General features: G+C 42.4%; 1 protein-coding gene across 1 annotated transcript in view; it reads right to left on the reverse strand.

The window, feature by feature from the left end:
- The window catches only part of LOC135873797 (collagen alpha-6(VI) chain-like), a 111,592-nt gene that overhangs the window by 65,875 nt on the left and 31,337 nt on the right, over positions 1 to 14,380 (reverse strand). The window contains exons 10-17 of the mRNA XM_065398414.1: positions 11,770 to 12,336; positions 8,456 to 8,805; positions 8,274 to 8,352; positions 7,121 to 7,266; positions 6,467 to 6,559; positions 2,327 to 2,380; positions 227 to 298; positions 102 to 128 (exon numbers count right to left, since the gene is read on the reverse strand). Coding sequence (XP_065254486.1) covers positions 102 to 128; positions 227 to 298; positions 2,327 to 2,380; positions 6,467 to 6,559; positions 7,121 to 7,266; positions 8,274 to 8,352; positions 8,456 to 8,805; positions 11,770 to 12,336 — 1,388 coding nt within the window. The remainder of the gene's footprint in view (positions 1 to 101; positions 129 to 226; positions 299 to 2,326; positions 2,381 to 6,466; positions 6,560 to 7,120; positions 7,267 to 8,273; positions 8,353 to 8,455; positions 8,806 to 11,769; positions 12,337 to 14,380) is intronic.

Below are 14,380 nucleotides of genomic sequence, written 5' to 3' on the forward strand. Positions count from 1 at the left end.
TTTAATGCACTTTCATTTTTTATTTATGCTTTCAGCCATCTCACCTGATTTGTAGTCAAATCAACACAAAGTTTTTCAGAAAATAAGCATCAGTACTGTACCTTTTCACCAGGTATTCCTTGGTATCCCTGAAAAGAATTACAACAAATATTTGTTTGAATGAGATAAACAAAAAAGAAATGCAAAGACATTTTGCTGAGTTAAAATAAAGTCAGTAGAGTCTTACTTTAGGACCTGTACGACCATCACATCCCTTATTCCCTTGCTCTCCCATTGGTCCAGGCAGTCCTCTTGAACCCTGAAAGAGAGAGAATGAAAAACACATCTCAGTATATCCTGCCTAGTAAATGAAATATGAAGTTTGTAAGGAGAGTGATCACATGTTTGATCAGGGGACGACTAATTTCATGAGATGATGTAATACTAGAAAGGGAGCGTGTATGTTAATGAATATGGTAAATGTCTGAGAAAGCCCCACATAAGCTACATGTTTCAGAAGCCTGAGCAGACTCAGATTGAGCTAAGTGCTTGTGCAGTTAAAACCACTGTAGTTTCTCTCCAGAGTGCTTACAAAATATTACAAGCGTCTGATAGTTATATAAGAGTTTCATACCAAGTGTAATCACTTTGCATAATGCAAAAGAAAGTTCTGAATTGAAAAAGCAAATTGACAATTAATGTTGCTCACCTCCACTACAGATAGCAGTGGGGCACTTTCCTTCATCCTGCTCTTAATAGTACTCTACTTAGAGGGTTCCTGCTGGATGGGTGGGGGAGTGGGAAGAGAAGAGAGCCAGAGGAGGAAGAGGGTGTTGCTGCAATGAAGGCCTAGGCCCAGTGGGCAAGAAAAATAATCAATCCATGTTTTTTTCAGTGAGCACAGTCCAAAGGCCAAATTCTGCTCTCAGTTACACAGGAGTGTGGTGCAGTTCAGAAGCTATGCTGGCTCTACACCCTTGTGGGACTCTCCAAGGGGAGAGGAGGGGAGAGTCTACTCCCTTTGCCCCACCTGAGCAGTGCAAAGCAAGTGGGGCCGTGAATCTGCTCCATAGTATCGTGATCCCAAATTAGACATTAAATACAATCTAACTCGCCTCTTATCAAGTGCTAGAACAGTGTCTCCGGTGTATTTCTCATGTTGCTACTCATGCAGTTCTACTAGTGTTTTACTTGTCAGACCACATTCATGCGCTGTGCTGGTATTTTCTGTCTTAGTGCACCCAAGCACATTCCGCTATAAGCGATAATTCAGGAGCCACACCATTAACAGGTGTGGTTTAAGAGAGTGGAAAAAAGCACAAATATAATCCATCCTATCTGTTGTGTTTCTTAATCTGAAACAAATAGTCAGAATTGAAAATACTGTTTCCTTTTATTGGGCCTGAATCACCACTAGGTTACTCAGTTTTATGCCCATGTAACTCCATGGGTTACACACTGGAGTAATTGAATGTTGAATCAAGCCGTGTATATGGAAACACAGAAGGCATGAAACCCAATTATTTATAAATGGAGTGGTGCATATTAGTAGAAAACGTTTCCTAGTGTCTTTCTTGTGCCATGTGCTCTGTCTCAGCAGCTTGCAGACAGCAAAGATTCCATAACTGCATACTATGGGTCCAATAGTGAAGGTGCATGCAAATCCGTGCCTACTTTGCATACTATTGGGGATATTATTTACACACACTGCTAGATAAAATTCCGAACTAAATAGGCACCTGTATAGGAATGTGTGTGCACCAGTTTGTACACATACTTTACATGTACGTATTTAGTTCACATGCAAATACTTGCCTGCCTACTTGCTGAAAATCAGGTTTCTCTCTTTTCCCTTTGCTTATTGAATCTTAGAAATATAGGCCTGGAAGGTACCTGGAGAAGTCTAGAAGTCCAACTCCTGCACTGAGGCAGGAACCAAGGGAGAAATTATTTTAATTTCTTAATATTTGGAAAAAATATAAGCCTAGAATTCTCATGTAGACCAACAGGATTTTAATCAAGAATTTATGTAAAATTTCTCCAAGAGATCCCCAAGTTTTTTTTTATTATTATTTTTATTTCTAAAAGAGAAGGAACTCTAAATTACCTACAATTCTAGAGTATTAAACATTGACAAAGTGCTGAATCTTCATAGATTTAAAAAAAAAAAAAAAAAAAACCAACCATTTTATCAGAATGATTTATTTGGTATCAAGATTAGGAAATCCCCCCTTCCCCATCAGGTTATTACATTTTTTTAAATACTGACCCCCAAAAAGGTCTTTATGGGCACTAAGTTTTGAAGTATTTTTTTCTTAGTAAAATGTAGTCAAATGTTATAACTTACCGGCTCTCCCTCTTCTCCTAAGTGTCCTCGACTGCCTTTTATACCTTTAGATCCCTGAAATTCAGACAGAAAAAAGTAAAGATTAATACTAAAATTCTCTTCGCTTAAAAAGGTGAAACTATTAAGGATTGTCCTGACACAGTACTTTATTTAGGAACGGCTAAAATTTTGCAAAAGGCAGTTTTATTTTGTACATTGCAAATTTCATTCCTTTGTCGACTGTATTCAAAGCACTCTTAAAAAAAAAAAAATTGGAGAAATGGGTTCAGCAAAGAAGGATAAATGGATAACCTACAGGGAGGAATCATTTTAATTTCTTAATATCTCAACTTCTTTTAGGACAGAGATTCTCAAACTGTGGTCCGCAGAACACCAGTGGTCCACGAGCTCCATTCAGGTGGTCCATGGATAGTTCCCTCTAAGGTGTGTGCCTGGGCAGCCGCACACAAGAGAATGAAGGGCCACCCACCTAATTAGTGGAGGTGGTGGCCTTGGGGAGGGAATAGGGGGCAGGTGGGAGGAGGCAGTGGGGTGAGAAGAGGGGATGGGGGGGAATTTGGGACATGCAAGGCTGCAGTGGCCTGAGAAATAGGCAACTTTCCCCAACTTGGGGGCTGCCGCAGCAGGGGGGACCCCCCCTCCTGCCCAGCCCCAACTTGGGGGCTGCCACGGCGAAGGAGAGAGGAAACATCCATTGCATTAGAAAGGTAAGACTACTGATATTAAAATAGGAGTTGTGTGCTTTTATTTGTAGAACAAAAATCGATAATTAAGATTTTTTTAATATAGAGCTTTTATCCAAAGCGCTTTACAATAGTTAGCTAACGGTACAAACAACATTTGGAAAGATCATTAAGTGGTCTGCTGAGACCCTCAGCAATTTTCAAGTTGTCCACAAAAAGAAAAAAGTTTGAGAACCATTGTTTTAGGAATTATAAAAGAATCCTCTAAGGCTAGGTCTACACTACCCCCCTGAATCGGTGGGTAGAAATCGATCTCTCGGGGATTGAATTATCGCGTCTCATCGGGATGCGACAATCGATCCCCGAATCAACGCTCTTACTCTACTAGCGGAGGTGGGAGTAAGCGCCGTCGACGGGGAGCCGCGGACGTCGATTTTGCCGCCGTCCTCACAGCGGGGTAAGTTGGCTCCAATAGGTCGAATTCAGCTACGCTATTCGCTGAATTTGCGTATCTTAAATCGACCCCCGCCGTAGTGAAGACCTGCCCTAAGTCACCTAAAAGAGTCATTGAATCATATATCAGGGGGTAGCCATGTTAGTCTGTATCTACAAAAACAAGGAGTCGTCTGGTGGCACCTTAAAGACTAACAGATATATTTGGGCATAAGCTTTCTGGGGTAAAAACCTCACTTCTTCGGATGCACAGAGTGAAAGTTACAGATGCAGGCATTATATACTGACACATGGAGAGCAGGGAGTTACTTCGCAAGTGGCGAACCAGTGTTGACAGGGCCAATTCGATCAGGGTGGATGTAGTCCACTCCCAATAATAGATGAGGAGGTGTCAATTCCAGGAGAGGAAAAGCTGCTTCTGTAATGAGCCAGCCACTCCCAGTCCCTATTCAAGCCCAGATTAATGGTGTTAAATGTGCAAATGAATTTTAGTTCTGCTGTTTCTCTTTGAAGGCTGTTTCTGAAGTTTTTTTGTTCAATGATAGTGACTTTTAAATCTGTAATAGAATGACCAGGGAGATTGAAGTGTTCACTTACTGGCTTATCTGTTACCATTCCTGATGTCCGATTTGTGTCCATTTATTCTTTTGCGGAGGGACTGTCCGATTTGGCCAATGTACATGGCAGAGGGGCATTGCTGGCACATGATGGCATATATAACATTAGTGGATGTGCAGGTGAATGAGCCCTTGATGGTGTGGCTGATGTGGTTGGGTCCTCTGATGGTGTCGCCAGAGTAGATATGGGGACAGAGTAGGCAACGAGGTTTGCTACAGGGATTGGTTCCTGGGTTGGTGTTTCTGTGGTGTGGTGTGTAGTTGCTGGTGAGTATTTGCTTCAGGTTGGGGGGTTGTCTGTAAGCGAGGACTGGCCTGCCTCCCAAGGTCTGTGAGAGTGAGGGATCATTTTCCAGGATGGGTTGTAGATCGTGGATAATGCGCTGGAGAGGTTTTAGCTGGGGGCTGTATGTGATGGCCAGTGGTGTTCTGTTATTGTCCTTGTTGGGCCTGTCCTGTAGTAGGTGATTTCTGGGTACCCGTCTTGCTCTGTCAATCTGTTTCCTCACTTCCCCAGGTGGGTATTGTAGTTTTATGAATGCTTGATAAAAGATCTTGTAGGTGTTTGTCTCTGTCTGAGGGGTTGGAGCAAATTTGGTTGCATCTTAGGGCTTGGCTGTAGACAATGGATCGTGTGATGTGTCTTGGATGGAAGCTGGAGGCATGTAGGTACGTATAGCGGTCAGTAGGTTTCCGGTATAGGGTGGTGTTTATGTGACCATCACTTATTTGCACTGTAGTGTCCAGGAAGTGGATCTCGTGTGGACTGGTCCAGGCTGAGGTTGATGGTGGGGTGGAAATTGTTGAAGTCCAGGTGGAATACTTCAAGGGCCTCCTTTCCGTGGGTCCATATGATGAAGATATCATCAATGTAGCGCAAGTAGAGGAGGGGCAGTAGGGGACGAGAGCTGAAGAAGCGTTGTTCTAAGTCAGCCATAAAAATGTTGGCATACTGTGGGGCCATGCGGGTACCCATAGCAGTGCCGCTGACTTGAAGGTATAAGTTGTCCCCAAATCTGAAGTGGTTGTGGGTGAGGACAAAGTCACAAAGCTCAGCCACCAGGCGTGCTGTGGCCTCATCAGGGATACTGTTCCTGACAGCTTGTAGTCCATCCTCATGTGGAATATTGGTGTAAAGTGCTTCTACATCCATGGTGGCCAGGATGGTGTTTTCAGGAAGAACATCAATACATTGTAGTTTCCTCAGGAAGTCGGTGGTGTCTTGAAGATAGCTGGGAGTGCTGGTAGCGTAGGGTCTGAGGAGAGAGTCCAAATAGCCAGATAATCCTGCTGTAAGAGTGCCATTGCCTGAGATGATGGGGCGTCCAGGGTTTCCGGGTCTTGGGTAGCAGATAGAATACCCCTGGTCGGGGTTCTGGGGGTGTGTCCATGTAGCTTTGTTCCCGTACTGTAGCTGGGAATTTCTTGAGCAGATGGTGTAGTTTCTTTAGGTATTCCTCAGTGGGATCAGAGGATAGACCCCAAACCTCTCATCCCCAGAGCCCACACCCCCTCCTGTACCACAACCCCAATTTTGTGAGTATTCATGGCCCACCATATAATTTCTATTCCCCGATGTGGCCCTGGGATGTAGGAGGATGCCTTGGGCTGGGATCAAGGGGTTTGGAGAGTGGGAGGGGGATCACAGCTGGGGCAGGCGGTTGGGGTGTGGGGAGAGGCTCGGGGGTGCAGGCTCTAAGCAGTGCTTACCTCAAGTGGCTCCCGGAAGCAGTGGCATGTCCCTTCTCCAGCTCCAATGCAGAGGCGCGGCCAGGAAGCTCTGCAACAGCTCCCATTGGAGCACATAGGAACTGGAGTGGGGCCATGCTGCGGCTTCTGGGAGCCATATGGTGCGGCCCCCAACCCAGCAACCTGCTGGAGCAGGGCACAGCCACATGGTGCGGCGCGCAGGCCGGCTTAAAATGGCTCAGTCCACAGTTTACCCACCCCTGTACTAGTATATTTTTTCAGCATGGTTGTGTCAGTCAGTGGTATACACAGGGTCTATTTATGCTGTGAGTATTTTGTGTTTGTTCATCTCAGATTTTTTTTTTTTTAAATGGCTTAGGAGCCAATTCAACTTTGGAGTTTATTTGTATTTATTTATTTATTTTTAAATAGATCTCATGTTGTTTGGTCTACCTAGCTATTGCCTCTTGGGGAATGGATTACCTACACCGATGGCATAATCCCTCCTGTCAGAGTAGGCAGTATCTATACTGGAGCACCACAGCTGCAGGATTTTAGTGTAGACAAGCCCTGAGAATAGATACACCAAAGGCAATAAAAAAAGTCTTCCTATAAAGCTCCAACACTTCCATTTTCCTGGACTTGGCTGGCCCCCGTATAATTACAATGCAGATGAAGTATCACAAAAACATTCTTACTTCATTTCCTTGATTCCCTCGGTGTCCAATTCCACCTTCCTCCCCAATGCACTTGCAAAAAACAGCACAGCACGTCCTTTCAGCAACTTTAGTCTTGAAAAGAGGAACAAACAACCCGTGAAACTTCATTTTTCATTCACACTTCCCTGATCCTGAGCACATTTAAGACATTGAGAGTTTTGCATTTAATTCAGGAGGAGCAGGATTGTGCCTTGCATTCTACAGGCTAGATCCTCAGCTGTGGCCGAGCAGCACTCAGTGCAGCAGGCCTTTGCAGCACCCTGATCCTGGGGCTATCTGGCAACCAGAGCTGGTCCCAGGCTAAATTCGAGCAGCCTCACTCCTTCCTCCCGCCCCCGTCCCCAGCCACACTCCTTGCACCAACAGCTGCCAAGCTAAGCAGGCTGCTCCAGTACCATGAGAAGATTCTCACACAATGGGAAACTTCAGAGGACTGAGCAAGTTGACTCTAGGCCTGTTTTGTGCCACCAGTGGTGGCACAAAGCAGCCCGAACATACCAGAGAATCTTGCCCTCCGTGACTATTGTACTCTTCTCAGTTCAGTTGTGAGCCTTGTTCAGTTCTTTAAGAAAATGACTAGGGCCTTCATCAAAACTCTAACTAGACACACTAGAGCTTCTCTAAATGACTTACCACATACTTGGACAGTGCTTTGGCGATATTTCTCATGCCAATAGTTAATTGAGTCATGTATTCAAATCCTTTTCCAAACTCAATGTACTGAAGCTCATTAAATTTGGAGGCTCCTTCCAGAACAACAGTTATCAGTGCATCCAATCCTATTTAAAACATTGACCATAAATGAGCAAAACATAAAACATTTATCCAAATGAAAATCTGAGACAATTATTTAGTTGATGGGATCCTTGCTTGTAGGAATTCAGATTATTATATGGGTAAAAATAAAGATTAGAGAATGAAAATCATGATTTATCTTCACATTTTATTTTTAAGAGTCCATAATTAATAGAAAATAAATGGGCCAGTGGCAATCCGGAATCAGTAGCAACCGTGGAATGAATTCTCTGAGTGAAGCTTGAGCATCAAAGAACATGTGACCGCTGTGGCTGTCAGCACAATTATTTCCAGAATATTTTATCCTTTCACCTGAAAGCAAGTTTTTAATTTTCAAAGTAACACTGCCTTGTACTGAAATTGAGTTTAAAGCTGAAGAGAACATACACTCACTGGGCTAGATCATCCACTGAGGTAAATCCAAAAATGGAATACAATAGACTGAAAACAAATATCCCAACATTATGGCCAGAATTTTCAAGAGAGCTCAGCACCCACATTTAGGACTAGATATTTAAAAAATACTCAGCTCCCGTATATGCACCAAAATAAGTGGCCAGATTTTCACAAAAGCTCAGCACATTGGGTGCATGTGAACACTTCTGAGAATCAAACCATCAGCACCACAATCTGAGACACTGCATGCTCAGCCCTTTTGAAAATCTGTTCCCAGTGACAGCTGCTGAGCAAATTGGGTGCTTTTCCTATTACTATTTCATGACCTTGTACCACTTGGTGGTGATTGTGGGTTATCACACCACATCATCATGCATGGAAGCTTCATGACAAGGCAAACAAAAAGCAATGTTAGGACATAACACTCTGAATTAGTGGCTCTCTCTATCTCCATATCCTGGCTGCTAAAAGGGAAGGCATTAGTTTTTCTTCTGTCCCTTTTTCACCTGCCTTTCTTCAGCTAAAGAGCTTTGGGGTGAGTAATTTAATTCAAACCAAAGTAATTTAATTTAAATATTTGTCCGCTTTAAGATACCTTTTTTTCTAAGTTCTTCTGACTTTTGTTCTAGTTCTTCTACATCTTCATCCAAACCATCTGAAAATACAAGTAAAACCTAAAGAAAGATAGAAAGTTTGAAGTCACAGGAAGTCAAAAGCAGAATTAAAACAAAAGAACTTATTTTTGGTCCAAAGTCTCAGTGTAAGAGACTAGGTTACCTTCCTTCGATTTTGATCATCAGCTTTGCTAGGAAACGTTTTCCAGAGTGACTCCAGGAAATTGCCATTGAGACGAGATGGTTTGTCGATCAGGATCTCTCTCAGGCTGTTCCATATTTTCTCACTGTCAAATTGGAACTTTGAAGACATGGGTGTAACGGTGTTGTTCAGGTAAACTGCCACGCTGCTCTGTGTCTTTGTCCCCACATTGCAACTCAGACTGCTTAGGGATGTGAGGGCTTTTAGAATGTCAGGAAGATATGCTTCCAGCTGGTACTGTCCATGGAATAAACGGTCACCTCTCTTTTGTGAGGAGATATCAAATCCCATAACAATATCCACAAAACAAGCTACAGTCGGGAAGAATAAAAAACAAAATTTCACAAATTAATGCACAAACAAATTTAGGTGGAGGAACAGAGAGAGAGAGGGGGACAGAGTTTAAGCTAAAGAATCATGGTAATTGTAGAAATCAGTCAGATACAGACAGGAAAACAAGACAATAGCTGGTGGATAGAATATGTATAGCGAGGTCCTTAATGTCTTTAATCCATATCTGAGCCAAATTCACCCTGAATTAATCTTTTACACCAGCAGGGTTATTCCAGGGATGAACTTGCCTCAATAGATGTACTTCTGCTGAAAAGAAAAGGGAAACACTTTCAAACAGTAATTAACTGAAAAAGTATTTTGAAGTTACAATTATTTTTTCATTTGAACCATTTAACAAATTTTACTCTCATTGAGGTCAATGTGAGTTTTGCTGTTTACTTCAATGGGAGCAGAACTTGGCTCAGTTTCATATTATTTCCCATCCCCAACAATAGTTTACAAAAAAAAATTTTTTTTTTTTTTTTTTTTTTAAAATAGTGCACTGTGTTGGAAGATGCTTTAAGAGTTAATGATGCTGTACTAATAGCCTATTTAATACACCTAGAAATCATACTGACAATTCTGTTTCACATGTAGGTCAATACTAACAAATAGGGTGGAACACCTTAAACCAAGATGATTTAAAATGACAACTTTTAAAAAAAATAAATGATGTAAGTTAAGTTAAGCCTTTATAAAATTAATTTGAAATTTTGTGCTATTGCAACTTTAGAATAAAATTTATAATGCACTTGATTATAAATGCTGCTTTTTAAAATGCCAGTACTGTTGGGGTATTTTATTTAAGTTTTACAAAACTGCTATAGGCAAAATAAAAGTATTGAAAATTAAAGCCCTGATTGTGCAGGCATCTAAGCAGGTATCTAACTTTACTCATCTGAATAGACAATGAGGCTACTCTTTTAAATTTAAATATATGCATGAGCACTTGTATTTTTATGAAACACTTCGTGACAATCTTTATCACTTCAGAACAAAACAGCTTCTGTGTTAACACTGAGAAGTTATTTAGACTTTCAGTACATTAACACAGTTATTATGAACTTTTATTTATACAAATGGGCCATTTAAAAAAAATATCCTAAGGTTAATTACCTAAATATGAGCTTAAGGATCAAAGAGATTTTAAGACCACATAAAGAACACAAGTCCCAAGGGCTCCCAACTGCAACAGCTGATGGAGGATCACAGCCTGGTCAAAGCATTTCAGTTTCTTGACTTATGGAAGTTCAATATATCCAAGATTGTGTTGGTTGTAAATATAGCACATCTAGTTTGTGTTGTTCTCACAGTAAGGGTTAATGGGGAACTGGAATTACCATTTTCTGCATAAATGAGTATTTTAAGAGTGAAATCTCTCAATTGAAAAAAGTCTGTGTAAAACCTCAAATTCCAACAGTTAGGAAACAGTTATTTAAAACAGTATAAAATAAGTATAAAACATCCACTTTAGCAATTTAAAGCTATGAAGTAGAAAGAAAGTAAAGAATTTGCAATGTGTAAATAAAATATGATTCAATTTAAAAGGTTAAATTGAAATATTCAAATTTAGATTATTTTAAAAAAAAGAATAAATTATGGTAGGTCTTCACTTTGTGAACAAAGAAATTATTTCTTTTGCCACCAATTACATCTTCCTATGCTCTTGCTACTGGCAGTGCTACTACATGACAGTGTTAGAGCAGCTGCACCCCCACACCAGAGAAAGAGGACAAAGGCAGACAGGGAAAAGGAAGCAAGTGACACTCTTCCCCAAGCCGGAGAAGATTTGTTTTCATTAGTCTCAAGCTCTAGGACCAGGTTCTAGTGAAAGAAAGGAGAGGGCAGCTCAGTGCTCTGACAATGGCTGTGAGGGCAGAGAAAGTGCCAGCCCAAAGAGGAGGTGAAGAGTCAAATATCAGGCAAGGCAAAGGAAAGTCAACTCCTTTCTTCAATGGGAAAGTAAAAAGGAGGCTCCTCTGAGTCAATGACTTGCAGGCTAAAAATCAGAATAGCTGTAGCACGGGGATCCAGATACCCTAGAAGCAAAGGGAAAAAGCACAGGGGTGGGTGTGGGGGGAACCTTGACATAAAGGCATAGAAGCTGAAGGAAAGTGATTGTAAAGGATCAGAAGCTCGGTTTTCAAGGCAGTGGAGGTTAGTTGGCCAGTTTCTGCCTTCTGCCGAGATCTGCTCAGTACAAGAAAGGAGGAGTGGCCACCAGGGAGCTTCTTAAGGCTTCTCAGCATGGAGCTATCCCAGCATACTTTGACTAAGCCCAAAGGTGAATTTCTATTGGCTGGGCATAGCGTGGAGCCTACAGTCAACTTGATGGCATTCCTCGGTCTGTTTGGATGAAATACAATAACTTTTGAACTGGCATCTGCTAAGAAGGCAGCTTCAACCTAATTACTTCTCTCTCAGACTGAAAGAAAAAAAGAACAGCGAGGGGAGAAGAGGAAGCTGGGGGGGGGGGGGGGGGGGAGTTGCATGGGGGGGGGGGGGGGCGCGACAGCCCCTGCCATGAGGATCGGGTTGCAGTGAATCCCTGAAATAGAGGGGGATAGGAGAGGAGTACACAGACTTTGTGGGAAGGAACAGATGAATGCAAGGAGCCCCCGGTGCGTGCAATGAGCTTGACCTAAGGAAGCAACAAAGTGTGCAACCCCCTAGTTTATTTTGAAAGTAGGAGCAAAACAGGTGCAGCCATTTGTGTGTTACAGGAGTATGTAAACAAACCATTTTTCCTGCATGTTCCAATCAGTAATTTTGACCGGAGTGATTTATAAATGCTGTCACTTGAAAATTCAAACCTGGCTTTTATTAGTCCTCAGTGATGGTCAACAACAATACACATTTGAAAAAAGATACCTCTAGAGGTGGGACAGAGGCAAGAAATCAGGATTGAAATGTGAATTTCCCCCTTATCCATTTATACTTACTTGTAGGAACATCAGGTTTGCATAGGTCACCAACTAGTCTTTTTTTAATAATCTTCAGCTCATTGAAATCATTAACAGTGTACTTCCTTTCCGGGACGCCAGCTATTTGCGTGAGCTGCGAGTGATCAATTTTCCCAACTCCGATAGCATATATATTAACACCTTCCTTTCTCAGATCTTCTGCTGGTTCAGCAACATCATCATGCGACTCCCCATCAGTGACTACCAGCAAAACTGGTTGGACGTTTCTTGTTACTCTTCTGCTGCGTGCTGGTGCAAAGAATTCCTTCACCTGCTTAAGTGCAGCTCCAATTAAAATTTTAGTTCCTGTCATCTGCTTAATGTTCTGAATTTGAATGTTCAGTTCTGATTTGCTCTGAAAAGCACCCAGGCTGAATTCTTTTTTATATCTGCCACTGTACTGGGCAATGCCAATTTGAACATTGTGATCATAATCAATCTGATCTAGTATAACTTTCAAGAAATCCTTCATCCTGATGAAGTCATCTGGCTTTATACTATTGGAACCATCAATCAAGAAAACAAGGTCTGCTTGAATTTCACACTCTGAAATGGGAAGAAAAAAAAAGGAAAATTAGCTTATTATTTATATAGTGCTCATAATGTGCTGGGCTCTTCACAGACAAATAAAAGACGGGGTCCCTGCCCTCAAAGAGTTTTCAGTCTAAACAGAGGCAAGACAAAACAAGTGCAGACAAACACAGAGAAAGTGGGGAAGGTGAAAGCAGGACAAGGGTTACAAGTACAAGACTGTGTGATTGCTTTGGTGGTTCTGCACACATCCTATTGATTCACTTTATGTATATTTTTATTACATGGAAGTAATCCCAATTGGGGTTTTTTAAAATAACTTTGGGGAGAGAATGAGCATGAGGGAGTGTGGAGAGGGAAAAATGGGGAGGGGAAGAGGAAAGCTCAGAAGGAAAAAAAGAGAAGGAAAGAGGGATGGAGGCAGGCTGACATCCTACAGCAGGATGAGTGTGGTAGTTGAAGAGAGATGGAAGGAGATTAGGACAAAGAGCAAATCAGTTGGGCAATCAGCAAGTGTAAAGGCAGATCAGAGTTTGTATTTTAGAGGACAAAACTTCTGATAACATGAGGACACTGATTGTGGGTGAGTGAAGGCACTTCCCACCTGTTCCCTGCTCTGCTGCTGGAGGAAGGAGAAAAGCTCCAGCGACTTTAAGAACACTCCAAAGCGCCTCTTGCTGTTTTTCTAAATGGTCAGGGAGATGTGGCTATGAGCTCATGTTCCCAGGCATCTCCTGGTTGGATCTGGCATGGGATGGGGATTTCTGTTCCTCACTGTGGGAGCAGAGCTCCATGGGGTGAGGTTTTTGAGACTGGAGCAACAGTAGGCTATTACAGGCTCACACAGAACCTGTGGGGAAGAGCAGAGATTCAGGCAAAGGACATTGCCTGTACGCCTGTCCCTTTCCAATACTTAGGATGGCTTCTGCTTCTGGAACCACCTGCAAGCTCCCCTGTATTCAGCATACATAAAAACAGGGCATGTGGGGCAGCCTAATTCTCACAACAGGGAAAGCAGTCTGTGCAACAACTGGATGCTAGCATGGAAGCCCCCCCAATAAAGTTTGGTGGACAATAGCACTCCAGTAGCCCCAGGAGGGGAGGTTGATTACAGTCCACTCTGACCCAAGGCACTGGTCATTACAAACAGCAATTTGTAAGTATTCTTGTGAATAAATACATTCACATTGATGGCATCCATGGAATCATGTTATTCATTGTTTGCAAGTATTCCGACAGCTTCCAGACAAGTGAGAAAACTGAGGGAGTCACAGGAGTGCCACAAATTTTAATTTGAATGCTCGTCAGCAAATTTATACCAGAAATACATTGTTACTTGTTATTCTTTATTCACCTGTTAAAAAAAAAAGTTACACTCATCCAATTGGGGAGCAGAAACATCATGTGACTTACATTGGCCAGCTAACAGTGCAAATAATGAATAGAAAAGAAGTGACCAGTTAGCAAAAAGCCCATAGGGTCACTGTAGCACAGGGGCTTCTTACTGCCCCCCAGGCAACCCCTTGCAGCCAGAGATCATTCTGCAGCACCCTGGCTCTGTTATCCCCTTTTCAGGGCCCTTTAGAACTCATAGTTCAGAAGGGGTTCCAATAATAAACAGGATGTCTTGGGGGGACTGAGTCCTCTGACACATACTGGCCCTGTAGGCCCCAGGCAGTTCAAGGTCCCTCTCCAGATTAACACACAAAACACAAACTCACAGTCTTCATCCCAGCTGGCCTTTACAGTCTCTTTCCTTCTTGTTCAGGGTCTCTCCCAGATCTCACTGCCTATAGACTTTCCTCCAACTTCAGCTTTTTTCCCTATTAATTCAGGGCCTTTACGGGGGGGGCACAAAAAGGTCTTCTGTAAACCTATTTGCAACTTTTTCTCCCACCCCTCTGATACTTCCTGCTCTTTTTATTCTGCCAGCTCCTGATTCAACCCAGGTGTGGTTCATTCTGCAATCAGGGCTGGCTTAGCCCCAGGCTATCCAGCACATGGGGCCAACCACCCTGTTCCAATGACAGAGGCTATTCAGTGAACATTTAGGAGTATG

The sequence above is a fragment of the Emys orbicularis genome, chromosome 2 (assembly GCF_028017835.1).
Source record: "Emys orbicularis isolate rEmyOrb1 chromosome 2, rEmyOrb1.hap1, whole genome shotgun sequence".
In the NCBI taxonomy this organism is placed as follows: Eukaryota; Metazoa; Chordata; order Testudines; family Emydidae; genus Emys; species Emys orbicularis.